General features: G+C 33.2%; 1 protein-coding gene across 1 annotated transcript in view; it reads left to right on the forward strand.

Moving 5' to 3' along the window:
• Positions 1-24,011, forward strand: part of MTBP (MDM2 binding protein) — a 74,512-nt gene that overhangs the window by 41,499 nt on the left and 9,002 nt on the right. Inside the window, exons 14-17 of the mRNA XM_051971032.1 lie at positions 1,595-1,759; positions 7,251-7,344; positions 10,159-10,314; positions 20,437-20,532. Coding sequence (XP_051826992.1) covers positions 1,595-1,759; positions 7,251-7,344; positions 10,159-10,314; positions 20,437-20,532 — 511 coding nt within the window. The remainder of the gene's footprint in view (positions 1-1,594; positions 1,760-7,250; positions 7,345-10,158; positions 10,315-20,436; positions 20,533-24,011) is intronic.

Genomic DNA, 24,011 nt, shown 5'->3' on the forward strand with positions numbered 1-24,011 from the left:
TTTGAGTAACATTATCTTTACAGGAAAAAAAAATATATTCTTTGTGTCTGACCTAAATTTTCCTTGCTGTGATTTAACATAATCTCCTTTGTTCTATTCTTACATGAAAAAAAAAAAAAAAAAACTTGTAATTATTTCAAGCTCTGAATATATTTTAAGTTTTTAGAACAATCTCTGAATTAAAGAGGTAGAATGGATCTAGGAGTCATCTGATAGTCCAAGTTCCTGTTATCACTAAGGGTTTTACTTAAACTATTCTTACCCATATGCTCTATGGCTATGAGTCATAGACATTGAAGAATCAAAAGTATAGACTACCCAAGAATAATGAAAATGCCTGGTGAGTAGAAATAGGATGTAGTAAATATTAGTGATTTTATTTTGATTTTTGTGTAAGAAGTAACAAATTTGGGCATTGGTATGAAACTCGAGTAGAAATAGGGGCCACTAAATCGTACAGAAGAATCCTTATAAGGCGTGCGTGTGTGCGTGCGTGCACACACACACACTCTCTTTATGTTTATATATTTTTATTAATATAGTAACACATTAAAATTAGATAAGAACTACATTTTAATCTGCATTGGCCTATATCCAGGAGGATTGAGGACTTCATGTGGCCTTCAGGCTGAGTATTTGACACTGATGATCTGAGGCATTTCTGACTTAACAAAAGAAGTAAGTCAGTAATGTAGCAACAGTGGAAGGATAACAGATACTATGTTTGGAATATTGCACTGGTGACCTTAAGAGTGTAAAAAACCTAGAATTAATGAATGGTCTATCTTTTTCTGGACTTGGTATGAAATTCCCTTCAATTTTAATCTTTGTAGAATAAACAATTCAAAATCACTTCAATTTTCCTGGCTCTGAATCTAGTACCTTTTGCCCATAGAGTCTGTCTTGATTCCCTAGTCATTAGTAACATTCTTCACCAAACTTCATTTACCACTTTGTTTTGTAATATTCTAATTTACCTAACATATAATTCAATAAGCTCTGTTAGGTTACGGGGCAATCTGATCTAAATTTTATTATCTTAACAAGTACATCACCTTGTGGTCTATTGGCAAGATTTAAATTCTGATGGAGTTTATTATAGGGTTTTTTCCTTCACAAATCATAGAAACTAATCTACGGTATGCAAAGCTCAGCCTGTAATAGATCTGTATGTATGTACCTATTACTTTTTCTTATAAAAAATAATGTAGCTAGTTTGACTGACCTTATTTTTTACTTACGTGTTAGGTTTTATATACCACTCAATGATACAAGTGTTTATAAAACAGTTTTAATGCTAACAGTATTATCAGAACTTATGATTAGTTTACCTTTTAGTTTTATCTCCTATCAAAAGCTTTTATTTTATGTAAATTATAAAATTTTAATATTCTGTAATCTAAGTGTATGATTATCTAGCTATAGCATGAAAAATTAATTACAATGAAATTAGTACTATGTTTAGATATTTGATTCAGAAGAAGCTTGTATAAATGTTAAAGGTTAAGCTTTAAATTGTGATAAGTGGGTTTTAATTAGATTGTCAAGTAAAAGTTTTTGGTTTTCTTATAAGTTGTTCTGTTTTGTCTCATAGGAAGAAAAGAATCTATAGAACAGCCAGTTACAATTTCTACTAATGAACTCAATACTTTGTTGTCACTGACAAGGGAACATTTTATAGAATTTTTTGATGCTAGTGTTCCTAAAACAACTCTGCACATGACTAGAAACAAAATCAAAACCTCAGAATTATTAAGAGGTAAGCATTTCATTTCTTTAAATGTATCTTTATATTTCGTATATGTTTATCTAAAGTCATACATTTTCCTTTATTTTATAAGTATATGAAGTACATCGGATAGTTTTTCAAAAGGCCAAATTTTATCAAACATTATAAACTAACATTGTTTTATCTGTTTTGTGATATTTATTTTTATACTTGTGTTTTTTAATCCTATTAAGTCTTAAACTCTCTAAGATTTGGTGCAGTAGGTAGAGAGCCAGGCTTGGAGACAGAAAGAATTGAATTCAAATTCAACCAAAAATACTTACTAATTTTGTGACTGTGGGCAAGTCTCTTAACCTCTGTTTACCTCAATTTCCTCATCTTTAAAATGGAAATAACAATAGTAGCATTTATGTCTACAGTTGCTTTGAAGATCTAATGAGATAATATTTGTAAAGTGTTTAGCATAGTGTCTGTCATTTAATAAGTACAATATAAATATTAGCTATTGTTAGTATCTATGTTTTTCATTTTCGATTTTTTAGGGTATAACAGTGGCTTGCATGTAGTAGGTGCCAAGTAAATGCTAGTTGATTAGGGAATTTTGGTTCCTTTTTCATTCATCTTTGGAAGATAAAATTTTTTAATTTGAAGAAGAGTAAGGAGAAGGTAAGAGTTTGAGTAAGCAGAGAAGATAAAGAAGGCACCAGAGATTATATATAAAAAAAAATAAAATAGAATAATGTAGTATCATTGAAGCAAAGGGAGAAGAAACTTTACCTGCACTGTCTCAGGATTTGAGATGAATTGGAATTTCCTTTTTAAAAAAATTCTTTATATTTCATATATGTTTATCAAAACTCATACATTTTCCTTTATTTTATAATAATTCAGTCCAGTTGAAGAGATTTTTCTTAAGGACCTGTTATATATAGAATCTATATATATATAGAACCACTGTCTGAGCTCCTAGGCATATAAAGTCATCTTACTGTTGGGAGATACACCATCAATGTGAGATAATTTGAGGACCAAGAGAGTACCTACAACAACTATGTAGATAGCACCCAGTCTGAGCTCTGAAGGAAGCCAAAAATACTAAGAAACAGCAATCACCAACTAGGAGGAGGAATGAGATAATTCACATGAAATCCCAGAGAAAAAGATGAAATGGCAAGTTCAGGCAACAGTTAAATAGTTCACTCTGGATGGGACACTACACTAAGTAAAGCCAAGCAGCCAGGTAGCATGTAGTGCATGGGGGACATTCAACTTGTAGTCAGGGAGCCCTGAGTTAAAGTTTTTCCTCAGACACTTTAGTGTATGTCATCTGGCCTCTATGTACTTCAGAGTATGCATCATAATATAGTAAAATAGTAACATCTCTCTTCCTAACAGTGTTGTGAAGATCAAATGAGAAGGCATTCGAGGAATATTTTTTGCCTTCAAATATTCCATAAATGTTAGTTGTTATCATCATAATTGTCCATCATCATTGTCATTATCATCATTGGCTGAAAAGGGGTATTGAAGCCACATTGGGGAGGACTGTAAGTGTTAGACTAAAGATTTTGTTATCCCAAAAGAAATAGTGAGACTATAATTTTTTTTTAATAGAAGAGTGACATAGTCATATTTATATCTTAGGAAAATTATTTTGATAGTTGTTTGGAGGAAGAAAGATTGAAAATAGGGAGACCATTTTGGAGGCTATTATCCTAGTCCAAAGGAGGAGAAGGACGGTGCTCCCTGCTAGAGTCTTTGTGAGAAGACAGAACAGTCTGTATCCAGGAGCTAGTATAAAGGCAGAATGAGCTTTGCAGGGTAACTCATCTTGTCAGTCATTTATGGAAGACTGACATAGCCCAGTGTGGAGTAAAGTCCACATAACAGGAAAGAAAGCATGCATGCTGAGAACACCACCCTCTGCCAACTCAGATGCATCAAATACAATGTCATTATGAGCAGGCTTAGTCTGGAAGAAGAGTGATGAGAATACCTTTCCCTTTCCTTATTTGTAGACTTAGGAGATTGTTTTCATTAAACTTTGTTTATTGAAACATTAACATGATATTAAAGCAAGATGTCAGAATTTTTTTAAAAAGGGAATTCCAATTCATCTCAAATCCTGAGACAGTGCAGGTAAAGTACCATGGTGGTTTTTGTGTTTAATGCCTTAAATTGGGAGCAAAATACATGAACTGGCTATCTTCTGGGTTGGCTTTTCCTGCTACCTTGGAATTCAGAACATGATTTCAGCCTAGACCATGGACATTTAATCAATACCTTATTCTTCCCAAGCAACCAGAGTTTCAGAACTCTTAAGATTGGCACTCTGGAATTCAGAAGGTATAAGGACCAAAATTGAATGTATACTCTATATCATAAGAGACTTCAGTGTGGATGTCATCTGTTCAGATGATTATTCTTTATCTCATTACTTCCACATAGGATACCTGAATTCAAATCTTGCTAGTTATGTATCCTTGGACAAGTAATTTTATCTTTGCCTCAATTTCCTTAGCTATAACATGGGGATAATAATAGCTTCACAAGGTTTTTGTGAGGATCAATTGAGCTAATGTTTATGAAACAGTTTAGCACCTGTAGGCATTTAATAAATATTGGTTCCTTTCCTTTTCCAAATTCTCAACGCCTTCTCTCTTTAACCCCATGTTTCCAAGTCATCGCATAGGTGAAAAGACTATCCTCTTCTAGTCTCCATCCATATTCTTTATCCACCTTAGTCCTTCTCCTCCACAATCCATGTCATTCTTAACTCTTATCTTTTTCCCCAGTATATTTCACCCACTACAACTTTTGATCTATATCATCTTGAGCTATTGAAAATCGGATTTTCCTCAGATGTCACTGTATATAACTGGCCATCCTCTCCATTTCTGAGTAAATATTCTGAGATAGGAAGAGTTCTTTTCTAAACTTTTTTTTTTCCTGCTGAAACTTCTTTTGCTATAACATTTTCTTTCTCCATTCTTACGGACCCATAGTTGGAGCAAATCTCATTATTTTCAAGAACTTTACAGCTTGGCTGAAAGATATCCTCTCCATTCTGTGTGTGTGTGTGTGTGTGTGTGTGTGTGTGTGTGTGTGTGTGTGTGTGTGTCACTTGGAGTGAAGTGACTTGCCCAGGGTCACACAGTTAAGCATTAAGTGTCTGAGGCTGAATTTTAATTCGGGTCCTCCTGGGCATTGCTCTGTTCACTGTGCCATCTAGCTGCCCCTATCTTTTCCAATCTCTGTCCTCATCTATACTTAAGAACTTAACCCTAAATGTGGATGTTCTTTTCAACACTCTGACTTCTCAGTTCATCAGCTTCCTAATTTCCATGCTGTCTATCTACACTCCACTTCAACCATGTAATCCATTAACTCACTGTCTCCCCTCATTGCACTGCCTCCTTTTAAAGAATTCTGATAATCCAAGGCAATCCCTAAGTTTGGACAGAAAATACATCTGCATCCAGAAAAAAAAACTATGGAAATTGAATATAACTATATTCCACTCCTTTTTTTCTAGATTTTTTTCCCTCCCATGCCTTTTCCCTTTTGCTCTGATTTTTCTTTCTCAACATGATTCATAAAGCAATGTGTTGTAAAAAAAAAAAATTAAAATATAATTTTTAAAAATTAAAAAAAAAAGAATTCTGATATTCTTGTCTCAAACTAAAACTTCTTTTTCTCTCATCTTTTCCTGTGCTTCACCTGTGCTGTTTTTTCTCATCTTCCCCATTCTGTTCATTTCCTTCAACTCCTTCTCTTTCATGAGACCAGCTGTTCTGCTACTCTGTTCTTCCTCTGGCTCCCCTTGTAGTTCAGTCCATTATCCATCTTCTTTGTATTCATGTATAGCTACAAAGTCACAATTCTCAATACTGCTGCCTGATAATCCTTTTTTCTTCCCTGAGTCTCTCACATTTTCCATAATAGATATGCCATGTGTTCTTTCTTCTGTTTAGACTGTCTATACTACCTACTTCTCCTGTCCTGTCTTCATCTGTTCTTTAATACAATACTATATTAGTATATTAGATCACAGAATTGACATTAGGAATTTGAACGCAAGTAGTACTAGATTATCTCAACTTTTCCATGATTATATAAAGTGTTTCCTCCAAACAGAAAATTTACTTGTTTTCCTTGCTAAGTTGTCTTTTGATTTCTCTAAAATGGCAGATTTGTTTTTTCACTTAAAATTGTTCAATTATGCCAATTTCAATTTTGTAATTAATAAAAAATATACCAGTCTACTTTTTAAATTAGCCAAGTTCTCGGGGAGGGAGTAGAGGGAAGGAGGGGAAAAGTTGAAACAGAAGTTTTTGCAAGAATCAGTGTTGAAAAATTAGACATGCATATGTTTTGTATATGAAAATAATAATAATAATCAAAATAAATAAATAAATAAAAATTAGCCGACCAAGTGAATAGAGCACAAATAGAACTGTTATTTTTCTCTTTGCTTAATACAATTTATCTCCTATAATAAGTAGCAGAATGCAGAGTACATAAGAACTATCTCAATGAGTATTTTTTTTTTTTTTTTTTTGCTGAGGCAATTGGGGTGAAGTGACAGGGTCACACAGCTAGGAAGTGTTAAGCATCTGAGGTCAGATTTAAACTCAGGTTTTCCTGACTTCAGGCCTGGTGCTCTATCCACTGTGCCACTTAGCTACCCTTCAATGAGTAATTTTTGTTGCTTTTGTTCTTTTTTAAGCTTTCTATTTTCAAAACATATGCACAGATAATTTTTCAACATTTGCCCTTGCATAGCCTTGTGTTTCAGATCTTCCCCTCCTTCCTCTCATCCCTTCCTCTAGATGGCAAGCAATCCAATATATGTTATACAAGTTAAAATATATATTAAATCCAATAGGTGTGAAAATTTATGTAATTCTCTTGCTGTACAAGAAAAATCAGATCAAAAAGGAAAGAAAATGAGTAAGAAAACAAAGTGCAAATAAACAATAACAAAAAGAGTGAGAATGCTGTGTTGTGGTTCACATTCATTTCCCACGTCCTCTCTCTGAATATAGATGGCTGTCTTCATCACACGATCATTGGAACTGGCATCAATCATCTCAATGAGTAATTTTTGATAAATAAATGAGTCTGTGGTCCTTGTTGTATTAACGGCCTTGGTGGTCTGATACTAAGAGTTTGTAAATATACAGTTATTGGAAGTTTTTTTATATAACACATTTCAGTTTGTTAGCACCTTTAGAGGATGTAGTAAGAAGAATGCTAGAATCAGAAAAGTCTGTGATTTGAATATTTTCATGTCATCAGCTCCCATAATTTGTTGGCTTCCTCTGTGATCGTAGTCAAGGTCATCATCCTTTTTCAACTTCAGTTTCTTCATCTGTCAAATAGAGATAATATTTGCAGTGCTTCACACTGTTGTAAGGATCAAATCAAATAATGTTTATAAAATTTGTAAATCCTTGTAAGTTATAAGAATGATGATAACCGTGCTGTTATTAATCATTTCCAAAAAAAATTTCTTCAGAATCCACATTTTTGGAAACGAATCCTTTGGAATGGCCAGAAAGACATGTTCTTCAGAACTTGGAAACCTTTGAAAAAGCTAAACAAAAATTCAGGTAATAGTTATGAATTAATGGTAACTAGACAGGAAGGATTAAACTTATCTTGCTGTGTAGGTATAGAGTTGTATATATGACTGTGGTAAAGCTGTTGTAAAACCTTATTGTTTCTCTCCTCACAGCATCTTCAGTATATTCCCCTTCTCTTCATTAAATTATTCTCCAGAGCTGCTACAATGATCTTCTCAATGTACAATGTATGACTCTATCACCACTATTTCCAACATACTCCAAAGTGGCTCCCTATTACCTTTAGGATCAAATACAGAATCTTCCATTTGATTTTTAAAGGCCTTCATAGCCTGACTTCTTCCTGTCTTTCCAGTGTTTTTATATTTTACTCCCCTCCACATACATTGGTTTTCATTGTTGCTCCTCACAAACAGCACCATCTCCTGACTCTATACCTTTGTATTGTCTGTCCTTCCTCCTAGAATGCCTTCCCTCTTTATCTTCTCCTATTAGCTTTTTAAATTTCCTTCAAAATTCAGTACAAATTCTGTCTTTTATAAGATGCCTTTCCCAATCCTTTCCTCCTTCCTCCTACCATTAGTGCTTCCCTAAGAGGTCACCTTTTATTTACCCCTTATATATCCTGCATGTAAAGAGTTGTTTGTATATTATCTCCTCATTAGAATGGGGGCTCTTTAAATGCAAGTATTATGTTTTTGCTTTTGCTTTTTATCCTTGTCACTTAGCCCAGTTCCTGGAACTTAATAAATGCTGATTTGTTGACATAGGGGACTGTTTAGTGGTGTTTTTGAGTATCTTGGTGGTTTTATGTGTTTATCACTTTATTTTTCTAGCATGCACATTGACAAATTTTGCTTTTCTGTGTCAGCACCAGAAATTAAGGGAATGCCTCTCTAACCCTTAATTTAAAGTAACTGTTTGTGGGCAAAAAGATGCTTGATTTTGTTATTGAATTTGTTTGGTGTATAAAAACAAGTTTAAGTAGGAGTCATCGAGGGGAAAGGGGTAAACTAACACCTTGTGATCTGACCTGATACACATCTACGATAGCAGTACACTATGAACCATTATTTTTAAAATGCTCTGTTATTCTTGTGTATGAAAAACTTCATAAATACAAATTATGCATTTTCCCCATTTTATGAAGAATGTAAAATGATGAGCTAGTGTGTTATACTGAGTCAATACTTATCAGTTTCCAAATACAGATTAGACCAAGCCAAGAGGCATTTTATATCAAGTTTAAAAAGAAAATACATTATGATGCAACATCTGATTTCATTATAAAAGAATGCTATAGAAGGTTTTAAAAAACCTTAAAAAGTCAATTATTTAACTTTTATTAGCCTTTAAATTATTCATCCAAAAATTAAGAAATATTTTGAATGGAGACAAAGGCACTATAAATATATTTGTCTTCAGTTAATAAAAGTAATTTATGATTCTAAGACTACAGTGTTAGTATTCTAACCACATAGATTAGAACCTAATTTGGAGAATGGAAGAGATATTCTCTTTCATTAATGTAAAGTCATGAAATAAATATTCTGTGGAAATAAAGTATCACTTCATTATATCTTGGGAACAGGGTGATGTGATGTTATAGGAGTTCTGAATGGTCTTCTGATTAAATATGGTGTTATATCAGTGCTACAAGGTTCTTCTTTGAGTCAAAACATAATTGTTTTCCTTATTCAGTTCTCCTTTCTATAGCCAGATATTTTTGGTTACTCTTTTCTGATTTTAACAAGTACCCAGGTTGGATGTCTAGAAACCTGTGTTTTAGTCATGGCTGTGTTATTAAAGAGTTTTATAATTTTAGGCAACTCTTTTAACCCTACTACTTCCAGTTTACCTATCTGAAATTAGAGTTCCTTAGTCCTACATAGTAATTTTAGACCTCAATTAGCAATATGTGGCTGTTAAAAGCAAGGACTTAAACAAGTATAAAGTAGTATCCAAATTTCAGGTATTTCATGCTGGTGATTCAGTACCTCTTCATAGTGAGCCATAATCATGCCTTGAAGAGACCTTGAGATTTTATGATGACTGCATCTTTTCACAGTCATATTGAATTCCAGACCTCTTTCAGTAAATTCTTAATAGAATAAAAGTGACATAAAGTACTGTAGTACTTGTCCTGAAAAATTTACAGTTTTGTTGAGGTTTTTAGAAGCTAAATTCAACAGTGTCATAAAAGCATGTAGAGCTTAAAATTTTAGAAACCTTAAATAAGTGCCAAAGATGGTGATATGTAAAGGATAAATTGAAGTATGTGGTAAGGTAGGTATATATACCTCGATAATGCCCTTAGGTAGCAGCACAAAAAGTCAAACCAACATTGCTGAAATCGCAGTATGCGATTTGTGGTGATTTATAGATTTTTTTCTTTCATACTTAAATTTAGTTAATTTCTCGGTTTTTAATTCATTCATGTAGAAAGCATTTATGAAGTACTTACTGCATTCTGGCACTGTGCTGGACTCTTGATATACAAAGACAAAATCAAAATAATCCCTATCCTCAAAGAGCTTACTTACATCCTTTTAAAAAAGTATGGATATTGATATGTATACACGCATGCACCCATACAAAGAAAGATAATTAGCCTTATTTGTAAAAACATTCTCCTCCTCTTGCTCCATTAAACCATCCCTTGTAACAAGAATAAGAACAGGGAAAAGGAACATTTTAATAAAGTATATAATCCTTTACTCATCCCTGGCTGTAGAGTTTAGATTTTGTCTTATTGGTTTTTGATCACTAGCTTTTTATGGCCAAGTTGAATTCTAGTTCTTCTTTAATAGATTAATCTCCTTCTCCCTCCCACCCCTCCAGAATTCCTATGCTGTCACGTTCATCTGAGCAATTGCTGGGCCATAAGGATGGTCATCGGGAATCAGTTACATTATTAGATGCAAAAGAATTGCTGAAATACTTTACACCAGATGGATTACCAATTGGAGATCTTCAGCCTTTGCAAATCCAAAAGAGGTAAGCTATTAGCACTTACAAACTTAAGTTTATTACAAATGATGCTTAATAATGCAGCTTCTGAATAGCTCTGTTGCTTAGAGCACCATATTGATGATGCAGAATTCTTATGTTTGTTATCAGTGGTGTCATTGTACCTAATATTGTAGTAGGTTACAATCTGCATACATAATATGTGTCAGATGTCATTTATTTGTAGTAGGTTACAATCTGCACACATAGTATGTGTCAGATGCCATTTATTTACATACTTGTTGACTCTAAGGGAAATTAGAAGTGAGAAGTAAATGGTCTATTACATATTTATTTTTTCAGCTACCCTTGGAAAAATGCTTTCTAAACATATTCATTATTGATGAACCATTGTTTGTATATAGAAAAGATCGTATGTCATTATTATACTTTGGAAAATAAATGTTGTGTCTATAAAAAGTCACTTTAAGGTTGTCCTGTAGCTTTTGATACTACCACTAGATGGCAAGAATAATAAGTCTTTCTGTGGTTTGCAGCTGAAAGAATACATTTTACTATTAAGAAATTTAGGTTCCCACTAAGAGATGTTATTCCTGGAAGGAATCGAGGGGAAAAGGGGTTGATGGGTTGGAAGAGATCAAATTATAATGAACAAGCATTTGTTAAGCAGTTAAATATTGAGGATGAAAAGAAAGGCAGAAACAGTATTTCCCCTCAAGGAACATGCATCCTAGTGGATTGACACAACAAAGTATATGGGAAATAATTTAGCGTCATTGTCCTCTCAGGGATGGAGGAATGGGAGAAGAGTCTGGAAAGACTGCCTGGAGAAAATAGAATTTGAAAGAAATCAGAGAAAGTAAGAAGTAGAAGTGGGATGATGAAGCATTTCAGTCATGAAGGACAGAATAGTGAACCAGAGATGAGAGATTGTTGTGCTACTGGGGAGCTGTTGGAATACATAAGAATTACCTGACAGTGGCTGCTGGAGATCCAACCCAGATCTGCAGAATGGATCTCCTCTTGGGAGAGGATGATACAAGGAGACTGAGAGGCAGTTGCTGTTCTCTACGCTCTCTGACTGAGAGACAGTTGCGTTATCTGACCTCTCTCCTTTTCCTTCTGCCTCCAGTGTATCTCATTCCCAGTCCACAAGTGACCTGTGTCAGCAAAGGCTGCCCTGCAACTCCTTCACATGCTATTATCCACAGCTGTGAAGGCTCTCAAAGAATTGACTTGTCCCTTAACAGGGGATAATGTTTGAGGAATTGCAAATAGGACAGTAGAGTTATATCATAGAGTACAAGGAAGAGACTAAAATATGAAAAGATTGGAAAGAGAGTAAGAGGCCAGTTTGTGAAGATCCTTAAATGCCATGCATAGGAACACATTTTGAGAGTCAGTGTTATATCTGTACAGATGTGGCACCATCTTGGATAGTTCCAGTGTACTGACTTCTTTTTTCCCCTACTCTTTTTTTATTATAACACTTTTTACAATGTTCTATGAGGAGCGGAAGAGCTTTAATTCACATGGAAGAAGGGAGTGTAGAGGAACCACACTAAGGAGAGATTGCTCAATTTGTTAGGGATGCATGGGATATCAGACCATTATGAGCAAATGATTGAATCTCTGAATCAGTGATCTTAACTGTAAAATAAGGATAATAACAATATATGGTACCCCCATGATAGGATCCTTTTCAAGTTCATGTGAATTTATTACACAAAAGTGCTTTGTGAATTTGGTAGACTTTCCTGATCATCATCATTATTATTGTAGTAACCATGTTCAAAAAGGAAACAAGGCAGCTATGGTTTGTTCTTGATAATACCAATTAGCGCTTTGTTTATAACCCTTCTTTTCCTAGCTGATCATTCCTTTTTTAAAAAATAAAGTTTAATTTTTGGCCGGGAATTTTTAAATAATAATAATAGTAGGTTTGTAAAATGTTTTATAAATATTTATCATCATATCAATCCTCAAAGATAAATGATATTATTATTCCCATTTTACAGATGGAGAATGGAGTAGGCAAAGTTTAAATAATTTATCAGTCACATTGCTAGCATGTTACTAAGGCTCAGGTCTTGCTAACTGCCAAGTTCATAACTTTATCCATTGCATCACCTAACTGCCTAAATCAAGTCTCCATTATTGTTCAGTCATAGTGATCAGCAATTGCCTCCATCACTTTAAGAAATTTATCTGGATCTTGACTCAAATTCATCATGGACTACTAGGTCCTCCTTTATTATCTTTCTACTTTCTTAAATTTTAGTCCTTACTAAGTTTTTGGTTTTGTCTTTTCTGGTCAAAACATCAGTCTCTGGAAGCAATCTATGAGTTGTGGATATCTCTTCTCTGTATTATCCCTGCCTTCCATGTGCAATTGTCCCATTTCTTTTTTTATCCTTTTCCCCCATATAACTTGAAGAAAATCCAGAAAGTCTATTATATGTCATCTCACCTTTTGTTTTTTGTTCTTAGTATTTCTTACCAGCCTCTGTGAATTCTTAGCTTTGGCACTCCAGTGGAAAGTGCTAGATCGAGGATTAACTCCTGGCTTCAGTTACTTTAGGTATTTCCTATGTTGGACGTCAGTTTTCTTGGCTATAAAAATGTTGACTTTTCAAAGTCATGTTCCAGTTCTAAATGTATAACCTTATATTATTGTTTTTCAGTCATTTCAGTAACGTCTGACTTTCTGTGATTCCATTTAGGTTTTCTAGACAGAAATATTAGAGTGGTGATTAACAGTCATTTCCTTCTCCAGCTCATTTTATAAATGAAGCACTGGGGCAAACAGGTTGAGTAACTTGCCCAGGGTCACACAGCTAGTCAGTGTCTGAGGCTCAATTTGAGCTGAGATTTTCTTGACTCTAGGCCTGGCATTCTATCCATTGTGCCACTTTGATGCCTTGTTCTTAAAGGGCTGTGCTGTACTTCTATTCATCCTTATTTACTTGCCCTTGCATCCATTTTCTATACATACCTTTTTAAAATTTGTTAGTCATTTAATTTCCTGGGTATCTGCCTCAATATCTTTAAAACACCATATGTAAATACATATTGCAAAGATACAAATACATATTGTGCAAAATGATTATGAATATTACACAGTGACATTAATGGTTAATTTTTTCCAATTTGGGGTGAAAGGAAGAAATATTAATTGTTTCTTGGGGATAAATTAAATAGATTAAAGGTATAATTAAGTTTTACTTAAGTGCTAAAAGATTTTGTTTTATGGAGAGATAGGGTATTTATTGTAAGTCAGATATAATCCAAAATTTTATGTACTTTGCTGAATTGTCAGAGAATACTGAATGTAGTTTATGTTCTTTTTAATGACTCCGGTTCATTGTGGCTATCAATTCTTATATGTATGTCTCTAGTATATTATTTTTGATATGTGGCTGACTTAAAGTTTGTAATTTGTCCACGGCTCTAATAAAGTCAGAGTATTGGGACATATAGCTTTTCTCTTTGAAACTCAATAATGTTTGTTTGTTTGTTTTGGTTTTTTTTGTTTGTTTGTTTTTCCTGAGGCAATTGGGGTTAAGTGACTTGCCCAGGATCACACAAATAGGATGTCTTAAGTGTCTGAGGCGAGATTTGAACTCGGGTCCTCCTGACTTCAGGGCTAGTGCTCTATCCATTGCAGCACCTAGCTGCCCCTGGAAAGAATCTTAAAAGGCTCTCTGTGTCCCGGTTTCCTCATCTATAAAATGGGGATAATAATTGCATTCTTTCTCAAAGAGTTTTTGTGAAGAAAACATTTTTATAACATATAAAGTACTATGTAAATATAATTCATTATTACTATGTACATGATTATTCTTCTGTGGCCTCTATTGTTTTCCTATCATTTATTATTTTTGCTGTCATTTTGCCAGTTTCTACTTATTTCACCATTCCAGCTTAATGTTTCAAATCTGGTGGTGAATGTATGGATGAAGTGTCAGTAAGCTGTGAATAATAGAGTGAGGGCTTCTCTAATGGAGTACAAGAACCTGAGAGAGTATTTTTGGAGCACTTCAGTATTCACAGGATTCTTTATTACTTTTGGATTCTGGGAGTGGTTGAGCTTGTGAAAACTCATATTTTGCTGAATATTTATCAGTAGGGACCAAAGTTACTGACTTTAAGAACCAAATATAATACTTTTTCAATTTCTAGAAAACAAAGATGATGCATAATCTTGATAGAATACATGGGGTAGGTTATATGTGATAACTAAGAATTAATCCAAGTATTCCAGTTCCCAGACTAGTGTTTTATATTGTCATTACAGTCTTTGTTTTTGAAAACTGTCAGTTCTTGTACTTTAAAATAAAAATGGCATCCATTTCAGGTTTTAAAATCAGAACATGTTTTGATTAAAATCTGAAGAGTCAGTCAAAATACAGCTATTAAAAAAAAAAAAAAAACCTGGGATAAGTATAAACAGTATGGGTCTTATTCTACCTTCTTCATTTTTCAAAGAAGAAAAAGTTTTCTTTATGAAGAGCTTCAGAATATTTCTGTATTTGCAAGCAAATCTACAGTATTCAAAATCACTGGTAGATAAAGCTCCCAACATTTTCTGTACAGTCTGCAGCAGAGTTTCTATGTTAGTAAAGTGGATTTTTTTCTTTTTAATTCTCCATTACTGAAGCTTAGAAAAACTAGGTTGCAAATAATTCACCTGAGCTCTTCCCAGTGTGTTTAAGATAACTATTTACCAGCCACACTTAGCAAGATGAAGGTATTTTTCCTTTTCTTGCAAATGATGATGGCTTTTCTGATATTAAGTACAACCTTTTTTAATCTTGAGCAGTTTCATATATATTATATTTTAATCAGGAAACAATCATACCTATTTGCAACAAGCTTACATTCTAAAAGATATGGATACACGTTTCAACGTATACAAAAAAATACAAAGCAGATACAAGGTAACTGGGGGTTTGGATAGGGCAACAAGAGGCAAGATATTAGTATCCAGGAAGACCAGGAAAGGTCTTCTGAAGAAATTGGTATTTGAGTATAATCTTAAAGGAAATCCAGGTGTTCAAAATTTGGAGATAAGAAGAGAGCAAGCGTTCTAGGAGGGGAGTGGAAGATTTGCTAATGCAGAAGTATGGAGATGAGAGGTTGACTGTCATGAATGAAGAATGACAAGGTCAATGTTACTGAATGGTAGAGAATATAGAAGGTAGTCATTTGTAATAAGTCTGTAAAGACAGGAGAGAATGAGTTTGTGAAAGTTTTTAAAGGCTTAAGCAGAGGAATTTATGTGATGCTAAAGCTTATATTATACACACATACACACACAAAATATGTATTATATCACAGTAGAGCTTATTGGAGAAAAGATGGTTAGCATGGTCAGTCATATCTGCACTTTAGAAAAAATTACTTTGACAGTCAAGTGAAGAAGCCCATCATCCTGTAGATTTTCCCCAAGAAGTTCATTACCTTTATGTTTTAGACATTATTTTAACAAAAAGTGTTTTCTGCAAAGTTCTTTAATATTCTAGTGCATTAGAATGATGCACTAAAGTATACCTGATACATATTTTAAGATCTTTTATGCCTTAATAAATAGTCTTCATGATTTTCTGTGGCCAAAAAAATCATCCACTGGTCTAAATTGTGGTGAACAACTAACTTATTAAACTGGATAGGAATCAGACTTGATCTGGATTGGAATAATTGCTTGATCTTTACTGAAAACTTTTCTGATTTCTAGAATTGTTGAGAAGGATCTGTCAGTTCTTGGACTAAAGCTTACATTCCCTTCCACTTTATTGGAATAGGACTTTAGCAGATTTCTACAAAGCTAATACTTAATGAATACTAATATTTTTATTGTCTTGACTAAATTATATGACAATTAGCTGTGTACAAGGGAAGTAGGAATGCAATAGATAGAGAACCAGATTTGGAGTCAAGAAGACCTGAAAGCAAATCTGGCCAAAGATACTTACTGTATGACCCTGGATAAATCATTTAACCCTCTATTGCCTTAGTTTTTTATCTATAAAAAAGGGTCACATCAGAAAAAGAAATGACAAACCACTCCAGTGTCTTTACCAAGAAAAATCCATGGACTTGTTGAGTCAGACATGACTGAACTGCTGAATGACAACAAGAGAAAGTGAAATATTTCCTCAATATAGCAGTTTGTTCTGATGGTTTCTTTGTTTTTGTTTTTTGTTTTTTTTTGTTTGAATATTATTTCATTTGATCCTCTCATCCCTGAGTGATGCTGTTCTGATCCCCATTTTGGGGAAAGTGAGATAAGAGCTTAAGTAACTTGCTTACATTCAAATATCTAGTGTGTGTCTGAGGCTAGATTTGAATTCAGTTCTTCCCAACTATTGGCACTGCATACCCGTATGCCTCAGAATGGGAGAAGACAACACAAAAAAGGGGAGAGTTGATGGTACTTAGGTTGAAGACATGATTTTGAAATCCAGAAGAAGTCAAGAACTGGGCCAAGAGAAGATTGAAGGCAGTTTGGCTTCAGCAATTCTACAAATGGAGGCTCCATCCAGGAGGAAATCATAATTGGGAGAAAGTGGGCAGGACTTGCAGAGGGATATTTTCTAGGACTCCAAGTCAACAGAAACCAGAGTCCAGAATTCACCTCTAATATTAGCAGTACAGGGTAAATCGCATAAATTCTTTGAACCTCAATTTCCTAACTTGTAAAATGGGGTTGAGTATACTTGTAGTAGTTGTTACCTCGCTAGGTTCCTGTGAGAACTAAATGAGATAACTCTGAATTTTGTATGTTTTATTTATAAATATCAATACTGTTATCGTCTTTTATTGAATCTTTTATTGGTAGTGGACTAGCATGAATGCTTTTAATTTGAGTATGTAAAATTATGTTTAGAAAATCAGAAGAAACATAAGAGTTCTTGAGAATTGCAAACTTATAAAACAAAAACTCATAGATACTGAAAAATGTAGGAAAATTTCATTTGGAACCTATTAATTTATCATTTTTAAAAATTCAAATAGTGGCCAGGCTGAAGTTTATTTTTGTCCAGTGAAAAGGAATTTCATATACAAATTAATAATCTTAATAAATGTACTTACAGATTAACATTGTTCTTATCAAAGTAAGAATCTTTCTCTGTAATCACTGTAAACTTTACATCCACACAGCTCCATTTCACTTACCATTAGTGTTTGAATTGTGAGTTGTCCTTAATGAATTGGTTAAAGCAGAAAAAACTTGTCAATTTTGTGTTGGCCACTCATTTATGTTATTGTGTGTTCTTAAAAATAACTTTTCTAGGACCCACATTTGCAAAAATTTTTGTGGCAGCCCTTTTTGTAGTGGCAAGGAACTGGAAACTGAGTGGAAGTCCATCAGTTAGAAAATTACTGAATAAGTTATGATATGTGAATGCTATGGAATATTATTGTTCTACAAGAAACGATCGGCAGGATGATTTTAGAGAGGCCTGGAGAGACTTACATGAACTGAAGTGAAGTGAGTGGAATCTAGAGAAAATTGTACTTGGCAACAACGAGATTATATGATGATCAATTCCGATGGACATGGCTCTTTTCAACAATGAGGTGATTCAGACCAATTCCAATAGATTTGGATGGAGAGAGCCATCTTAATCCAGAGAAAGGACTGGGGACTGAATATGGATCACAACATAGTAGTTTCACTTTTTTTGTTGTTTGTTTGCTTGATTTGTTTCTCTTTCACTTTTTGATCTGATTTTTCTTGTACAGCATGATAAATGTGGATATATGTTGAAGAATTCCACATGTTTGACATACTTTGGATTACTTGTCTAAGGGAGGAGGTGGGAGGAAGAGAGGAAGAAAAAAAATTGGTTTTGCAAGAGTGAATGTTGAAAATTATGCACATATTTTGAAAATTGAAAACTATGCATATATTTTGAAAATAAAAAACTAAAAAAAAAAAAAGAAGAAAAATGAGTATTGTTATTTAGTAACTACATCCAATGATCTGCTTCTTCTATTTGGATGTACATGTTGCCATTAAGTAATCTTATTCATCACTGGTAGCCATTAAAACCTAATATTAAAACAAATTAAACTTAGAATCAGACCTTTAGATTGCATTAAGAAATGGGTTGTTTACTTCATTATCAGGTCTTTGGGATGATGGCTTGTCATTGCATAAATCAAATTTCTTATGTCTTTCAAAATTGTTTGTCTTTACAATGTTTTTGTTATCCTAAATACTATCCTTGTCATTGTGCAGAATGGAACATTTTCTGACATTTCGAATTGGAAGGGGAAATTTGTTTTGCTTTAGTATGCCTATTTTAAAGATTTTTTTTTTCTTAGATGGGAAAAAGGAGGGAAGAAGAAAAAAAATTTTGTTAATTGAAAATATATTGGTATCACAAAATGTTAAAGATTTTCAGAAATAATCATATTCAATCATTTTTTCACTAAAACCATAATTTTATTACGACTAGAAAAATATTTTATACTATTAAATCCAAATATTTTAAAACTATTTAATTTTTATAACATCCTTTTTAAATGTCTGTTTTTATGTTTATAATGCATATATAATAATATGGTAGTACATATCTGTGTGTGCACATGTGACAGCTAGGTGGTGTGAATAGATTATTGGGCCTAAGATCAAGAAAACCTGAATTCAAATCCAGCTGCAGACATATCTCTGTGACCCTGGGAAAATCACTTAATCTTATTTGCCTCAGTTTTCTCATCTGTAAAATGAACTGAAGAAGGAAATGGAAAATTATTTTAGTATCTTTGCCAATACCCTCTTCCCCCTGAAAAAACAGAAGAGAGTGTTGAGCCACAAAGAGTCAGACATGACTGAACAACTGGTTTATAATTTATTAATATAGGTGTGATCAAAAAGTCTTTACTGCTAAGAATGTGCAAACAAAAAATTATGGAGGCCACTGTTGACTAAATTAACACTATGACCAAATTAAACTTTATACTATTCTTACCGATCCAGTGTTCTCCCACCTTTTTTTTTTTTTTTTTTACATTCTGGAATGCCCTTCTCAGCTCCTTCCCTATCTGAAGCTCTCTATCCATTTTTAAAAACTCAGCTCAAATGCCACCTTTTCCATGAAGTTTTTCTTTATTGACTACATTCTTAACCTTTAATCATTTGCCTTTTATACCTTACATGGCCTAAATGTATATCTCTTTTTCATTCTTTTCATTCAATTTTTTTGTATTAAAATTGTGTACTGTGTCATATTTATGTATTTGTATAATAATTATCCTTTATCTGAAAAATTGGGGAGTTGACTGTGTGACATGGGAGACATTGGCATAGCTCCACTCAGCATGGCATGTCCTCATCATAAAAGGTGCTGTAGTTGGTGAACAAAGCAGGATTGAAGTAGCTCAATTAGAGAATACACCCCAAATGTTCACATGTTCACTATTTTTGCTCAGCCTGTGGTAGAACATTCCAAGCTCAGCCACACTGTAACTTGACTCTAATATGGTGATGTCATTTTGATCCTCTTCAGGAACAAAGGACAAGAACCACTGTTGTAATATGGGAGCTACCTGCCAGTGGCTGTTGGAGGTCTAACTCAGACTTATAGAATGGTTGTCTTCATGTGAAAGAATGCTAATAATACAAGGAGACTGAGAGGCAGTTGTGTTGTCTGATCTCTTTCCTCTTCCCTCTTGCCTCTAATTTATTTCATTCCCAATCCACAAGGAACATCTGCTTTAGCAAAGGCTGCTTTGCAACTCTTTCAAATGTTATGATTCACAGATGTGGAGACTCTTAGAGAATTGACTTGCCCCTTCATGTAGGCATGGTCTTTAACAAACAACCATACTTCTCATTTATTCTTTTGTATTGTGTTTGTGTCATATCTCCTACAATACATGCTTAAATGTTTATTGAATTGAATTGCATTAACTATTCATTTTTCCCTTTTCTCTTATTTAAGAGACAGAATTGTGGGGAAAAGAAAATAGATTGCAGAATATGGTCTTATCTTTTTCTCATGTTTCGTGGGGTTATATTCCAAGTGCTATCAGTTACAGAAGTAGAAGTGAAATCTCTTTTGATATTTAATATTTTTGTTATTTTATTTATTTAGCTTCATATATTAAGTATCAAATGATTCTTTTTGTATGTTTCAGTGAAAATACTTTTCTTCTGACACCAGAACTTACACCTGGAAAAGTACAAGTCTTACCTTTTGAAAAAGCTTCTGTGTGTCACTATCATGGAATTGAGTAAGTTTTGAAAACAATTTTTAAAATAGCATGTGAATTACAAACTTTTTTCTTCATCATTTGTTTCTTCAATATTACTGAGTTTGACTCTCTTAGTTGAATGCCTTTAATATGTGGATATGAATTCAGATGCAGAACCAAAAAATAAAAATCTTAAAAAGAGAGAAACTAAATAATGAATTTAAAGTTAACTGAGTCCCATGAGTGTTACAATTTGTATCTTGTCTACTATATTTGTAACTGAATTGAAGAATCATTAATCATTTAAACAGTAGTTAAAAGATACTTTAATGAAAATAACTTTTTTTTCCTGAGATATCTCTAGATTTAAGAGAAATGCTTCATTTTGAGTGATAATAATGGTGAGAGAATAATTGTGAAATAACTTAGGAGGTAGAAAAGTGCTATTCTAAACATTTTAGTATATGTGGAGAATTTATTTTGATCTCTTTTGGTCTAGCAGTGGAATCTTTGGGTTAAAGAGTATGAAGATTTAGTCACTTTAACATTCCATTCCTGAAGCTAGATTCTATTGTTAACAGGCAAAATAAATATTGTTCTCAAATTGTATTAATTGGACAATCAGATTAAAATTCATTAGCATTTACTTGGTTTGGTTTGGGTGTTCACTGTATTCCATTTCTCATAAATTCTCAATTTGGAAAGGAAATTGAAATGAGAAAAGTGAAGTTAATTATGTATGCAAATGACTGTTACTGAAATTCTCTAGTTTATTTAATTTTTTTCTAGAACTTGATACTTCATAACTTAATATATATACAACATATATAAAACTATAATATTTCATATTTCTAAACTGAAGTATTACTTTAATTTTGGTTTTTATAGCAGTGCTAATAAATTTTTTGTTTGTTTGTTTTTTATCGTGATCTCCAAATTATCTTATTCTGAAATAGGGAGCAGCTAGAGGAGTTTATAGTAAGTAGTCCCTTAGCTTACTTCAGGACTTCTAGTATCAGTGAGATCAGTGGTGTTGAATAAAAGCTCTGACAAAAAAAAGTTGGAGCCCCACTATGTCTTAGTAAATCATTTAATGAATTACTGTAATCAAATATTTTATCATTTCAGGTGATCAGCCTTTCCCTCTTTCATAGTTTTGTAACCTGAGTTATCATTGAATTTTCACTCTCCTTCACCTTTGCCACCTCCAAGATTTATCAAGTTCTGTCTGTTCTTGCCAGTCTGTCTCTTTCATTCATCTCCTTACATTGTCACCACATTCGTTTAGGTTCTAACCATCACCTTTCACTTGAACTCTTGTAGTAAACTCCTAATTGGTCTCCCTGCTTCCAATCTGTCTTCTCTTTAATCCATTATCTATTTAGCTGCCAAAATTGTTTTCCTAAGGCCACTTCCTCATGTCACTCCCCTGTTCAAGAATCTCTATTGACTCTTTATTGCCCTTGAGGGAAAATGCAAACTCTTCAGTTTGACATTGATTCCTTCATAGTCTGTCTCTAGTGTACTTTTCTAGACTTACTTTAAATTATTCCCACTTTAGGGACTATGCTCTCGCCAAATTAATCAGCTTCATATTTTCTGAATCTAGTATGCCTCTATGCATTTGCACACACTATCCTAAATGCTTGGAATGAGCCTTCATTCTTAACCACCTCTTTAAATTTTAGCTTCCTTCAAAACTTTGCTTAGTTTACATACTACTTCTGATATGACATCTTCTTGATGCCTTATTTAATAACCTTTTTTCATTCTTTATTTCTTCACCTTTCCTTAATTTTTGCCTCTGTCAGCTACCATCTTGCCCTAGCTATCCTTCCCAGGTTTTCATGACTTTGCTTTCTCCTAGTTTTCTTCCATCTTGTTTGACCTTGGTTTTCTTTGCTTGATCATTGTCTATGTGTCTTCCCCATGCATGACTATATGCTAGAGCTCTATGTTGGTCCTTCCTTTTTCTCACTATATTCTCATTGATCTCAACTTTAGAGAGATTAATTATAATCTCCTGAACAACTTTCATAAATATATATCCAATCTCATTTTCTCAAATCCAATTTCATATCATTTATTCCTTATTATATAGCTCCAGGAAGATATCTCATAGGCATCTCAAACTTGGCATCTTTACAATAGAATTCATTATCTTCTTCTAATTCATTATCTCCTTATTTCTTAAGTCCCTGATTCTAAGGAATGCCATCCTTCAGGTTGCTTAGATTTTCAACCTTAGATTCATCCTAAACTAGACCATCTCTTCTCACTCTAATATGTACTTTGTTTCCAGTCCTTTGCTGCTACAAAAAGTGCTACTCTAAATATTTTAGTATATATGGAGAATTTATTTTATCTCCTTTGGTCTAGCAGTGGAATCTTTGGCTTAAAAAGTATGAAGATTTAGTCACTTTAATTGCTTAATTCCAAATTACTTTATAGAATAATTGTACTAGTTCACATCAACAATGAATTAGTGTGCCTATCTCCCTCTCTGTAGCTCTTTAAACATTGACTAGTCCTATTTCTATTCCTTCTACTTTTGTTTCTCATTTACATAGACCTGGCTGTTTTACTACCTCAAATACATAAACCTTAGAATTTTTTTGCTAATGTAATGGTATTTTGGAGAGTTTTTTTTTAAATTCCTATTGTTTAGTAGATGATTATCCTAGAAATATAGAAAGCATAATTCATTTTATCCTTTTTTTTAAAAAATTTAGTGTCTATATTTTAAATACATTTCTTACATAAAATTTTGAGTTTCATTTCAAATTGATTTTTCTAATTTTTTTTGAGAAATTTAATCTATTCATATACAATTTAGTAGTTAACTTTTTTCCTACTACTTCCTAATATGGTTAAATCAAGGATTGTTAATCTAGTGTTTATCAACTTTATTTTAAAAAATATTTTATTAACTTTTTCAGTATAGTTGCTATTATAATCCTATATAGCTTTATTGCCTTTTATTGCCACATTATTCTGAAAGGGAGTCCATAGGCTTCACCAAATTGACAAAACAATGATTAAGAATTCCTGATGTAGTTAGATAGGTGAGGAATAACTAATAGATAGATGGATGGATAGTAAACAAGATTATAGTTAATAGAATCAATTCAAATGAGAGTACTAACTTAAAAGTGAAAAGATATATAGATGTGTGTGTATATGTACATATACATATATATACACCTACATATGTGTGTGTGTATGTATGTCCTTATTCTTGGATTTAACTTTCATTCTTAATCTTTCTTTCTCCCTTTATCTCTACAGTTAACTCTTATCTCTTAGTTTGATTATTCTCTGTCCTAGTTCAGATAAGAGAATGGTACTTTAATCTTACTCCCCCACGTGATAGGGAAAGGGGGTCCTAACCACTGATATTAATTTATATTATATTCCCAGGAAAGTTAGTTATCTGTGGCAGCAGAGGTCTACGTTTTCAGGTTCTTCTCTCCCCCCCTCCACTCCCTTCATTACCAAGAATTTTCTTGTAGAAAGTT

The sequence above is a fragment of the Antechinus flavipes genome, chromosome 1 (assembly GCF_016432865.1).
Source record: "Antechinus flavipes isolate AdamAnt ecotype Samford, QLD, Australia chromosome 1, AdamAnt_v2, whole genome shotgun sequence".
Taxonomy (NCBI): Eukaryota; Metazoa; Chordata; class Mammalia; order Dasyuromorphia; family Dasyuridae; genus Antechinus; species Antechinus flavipes.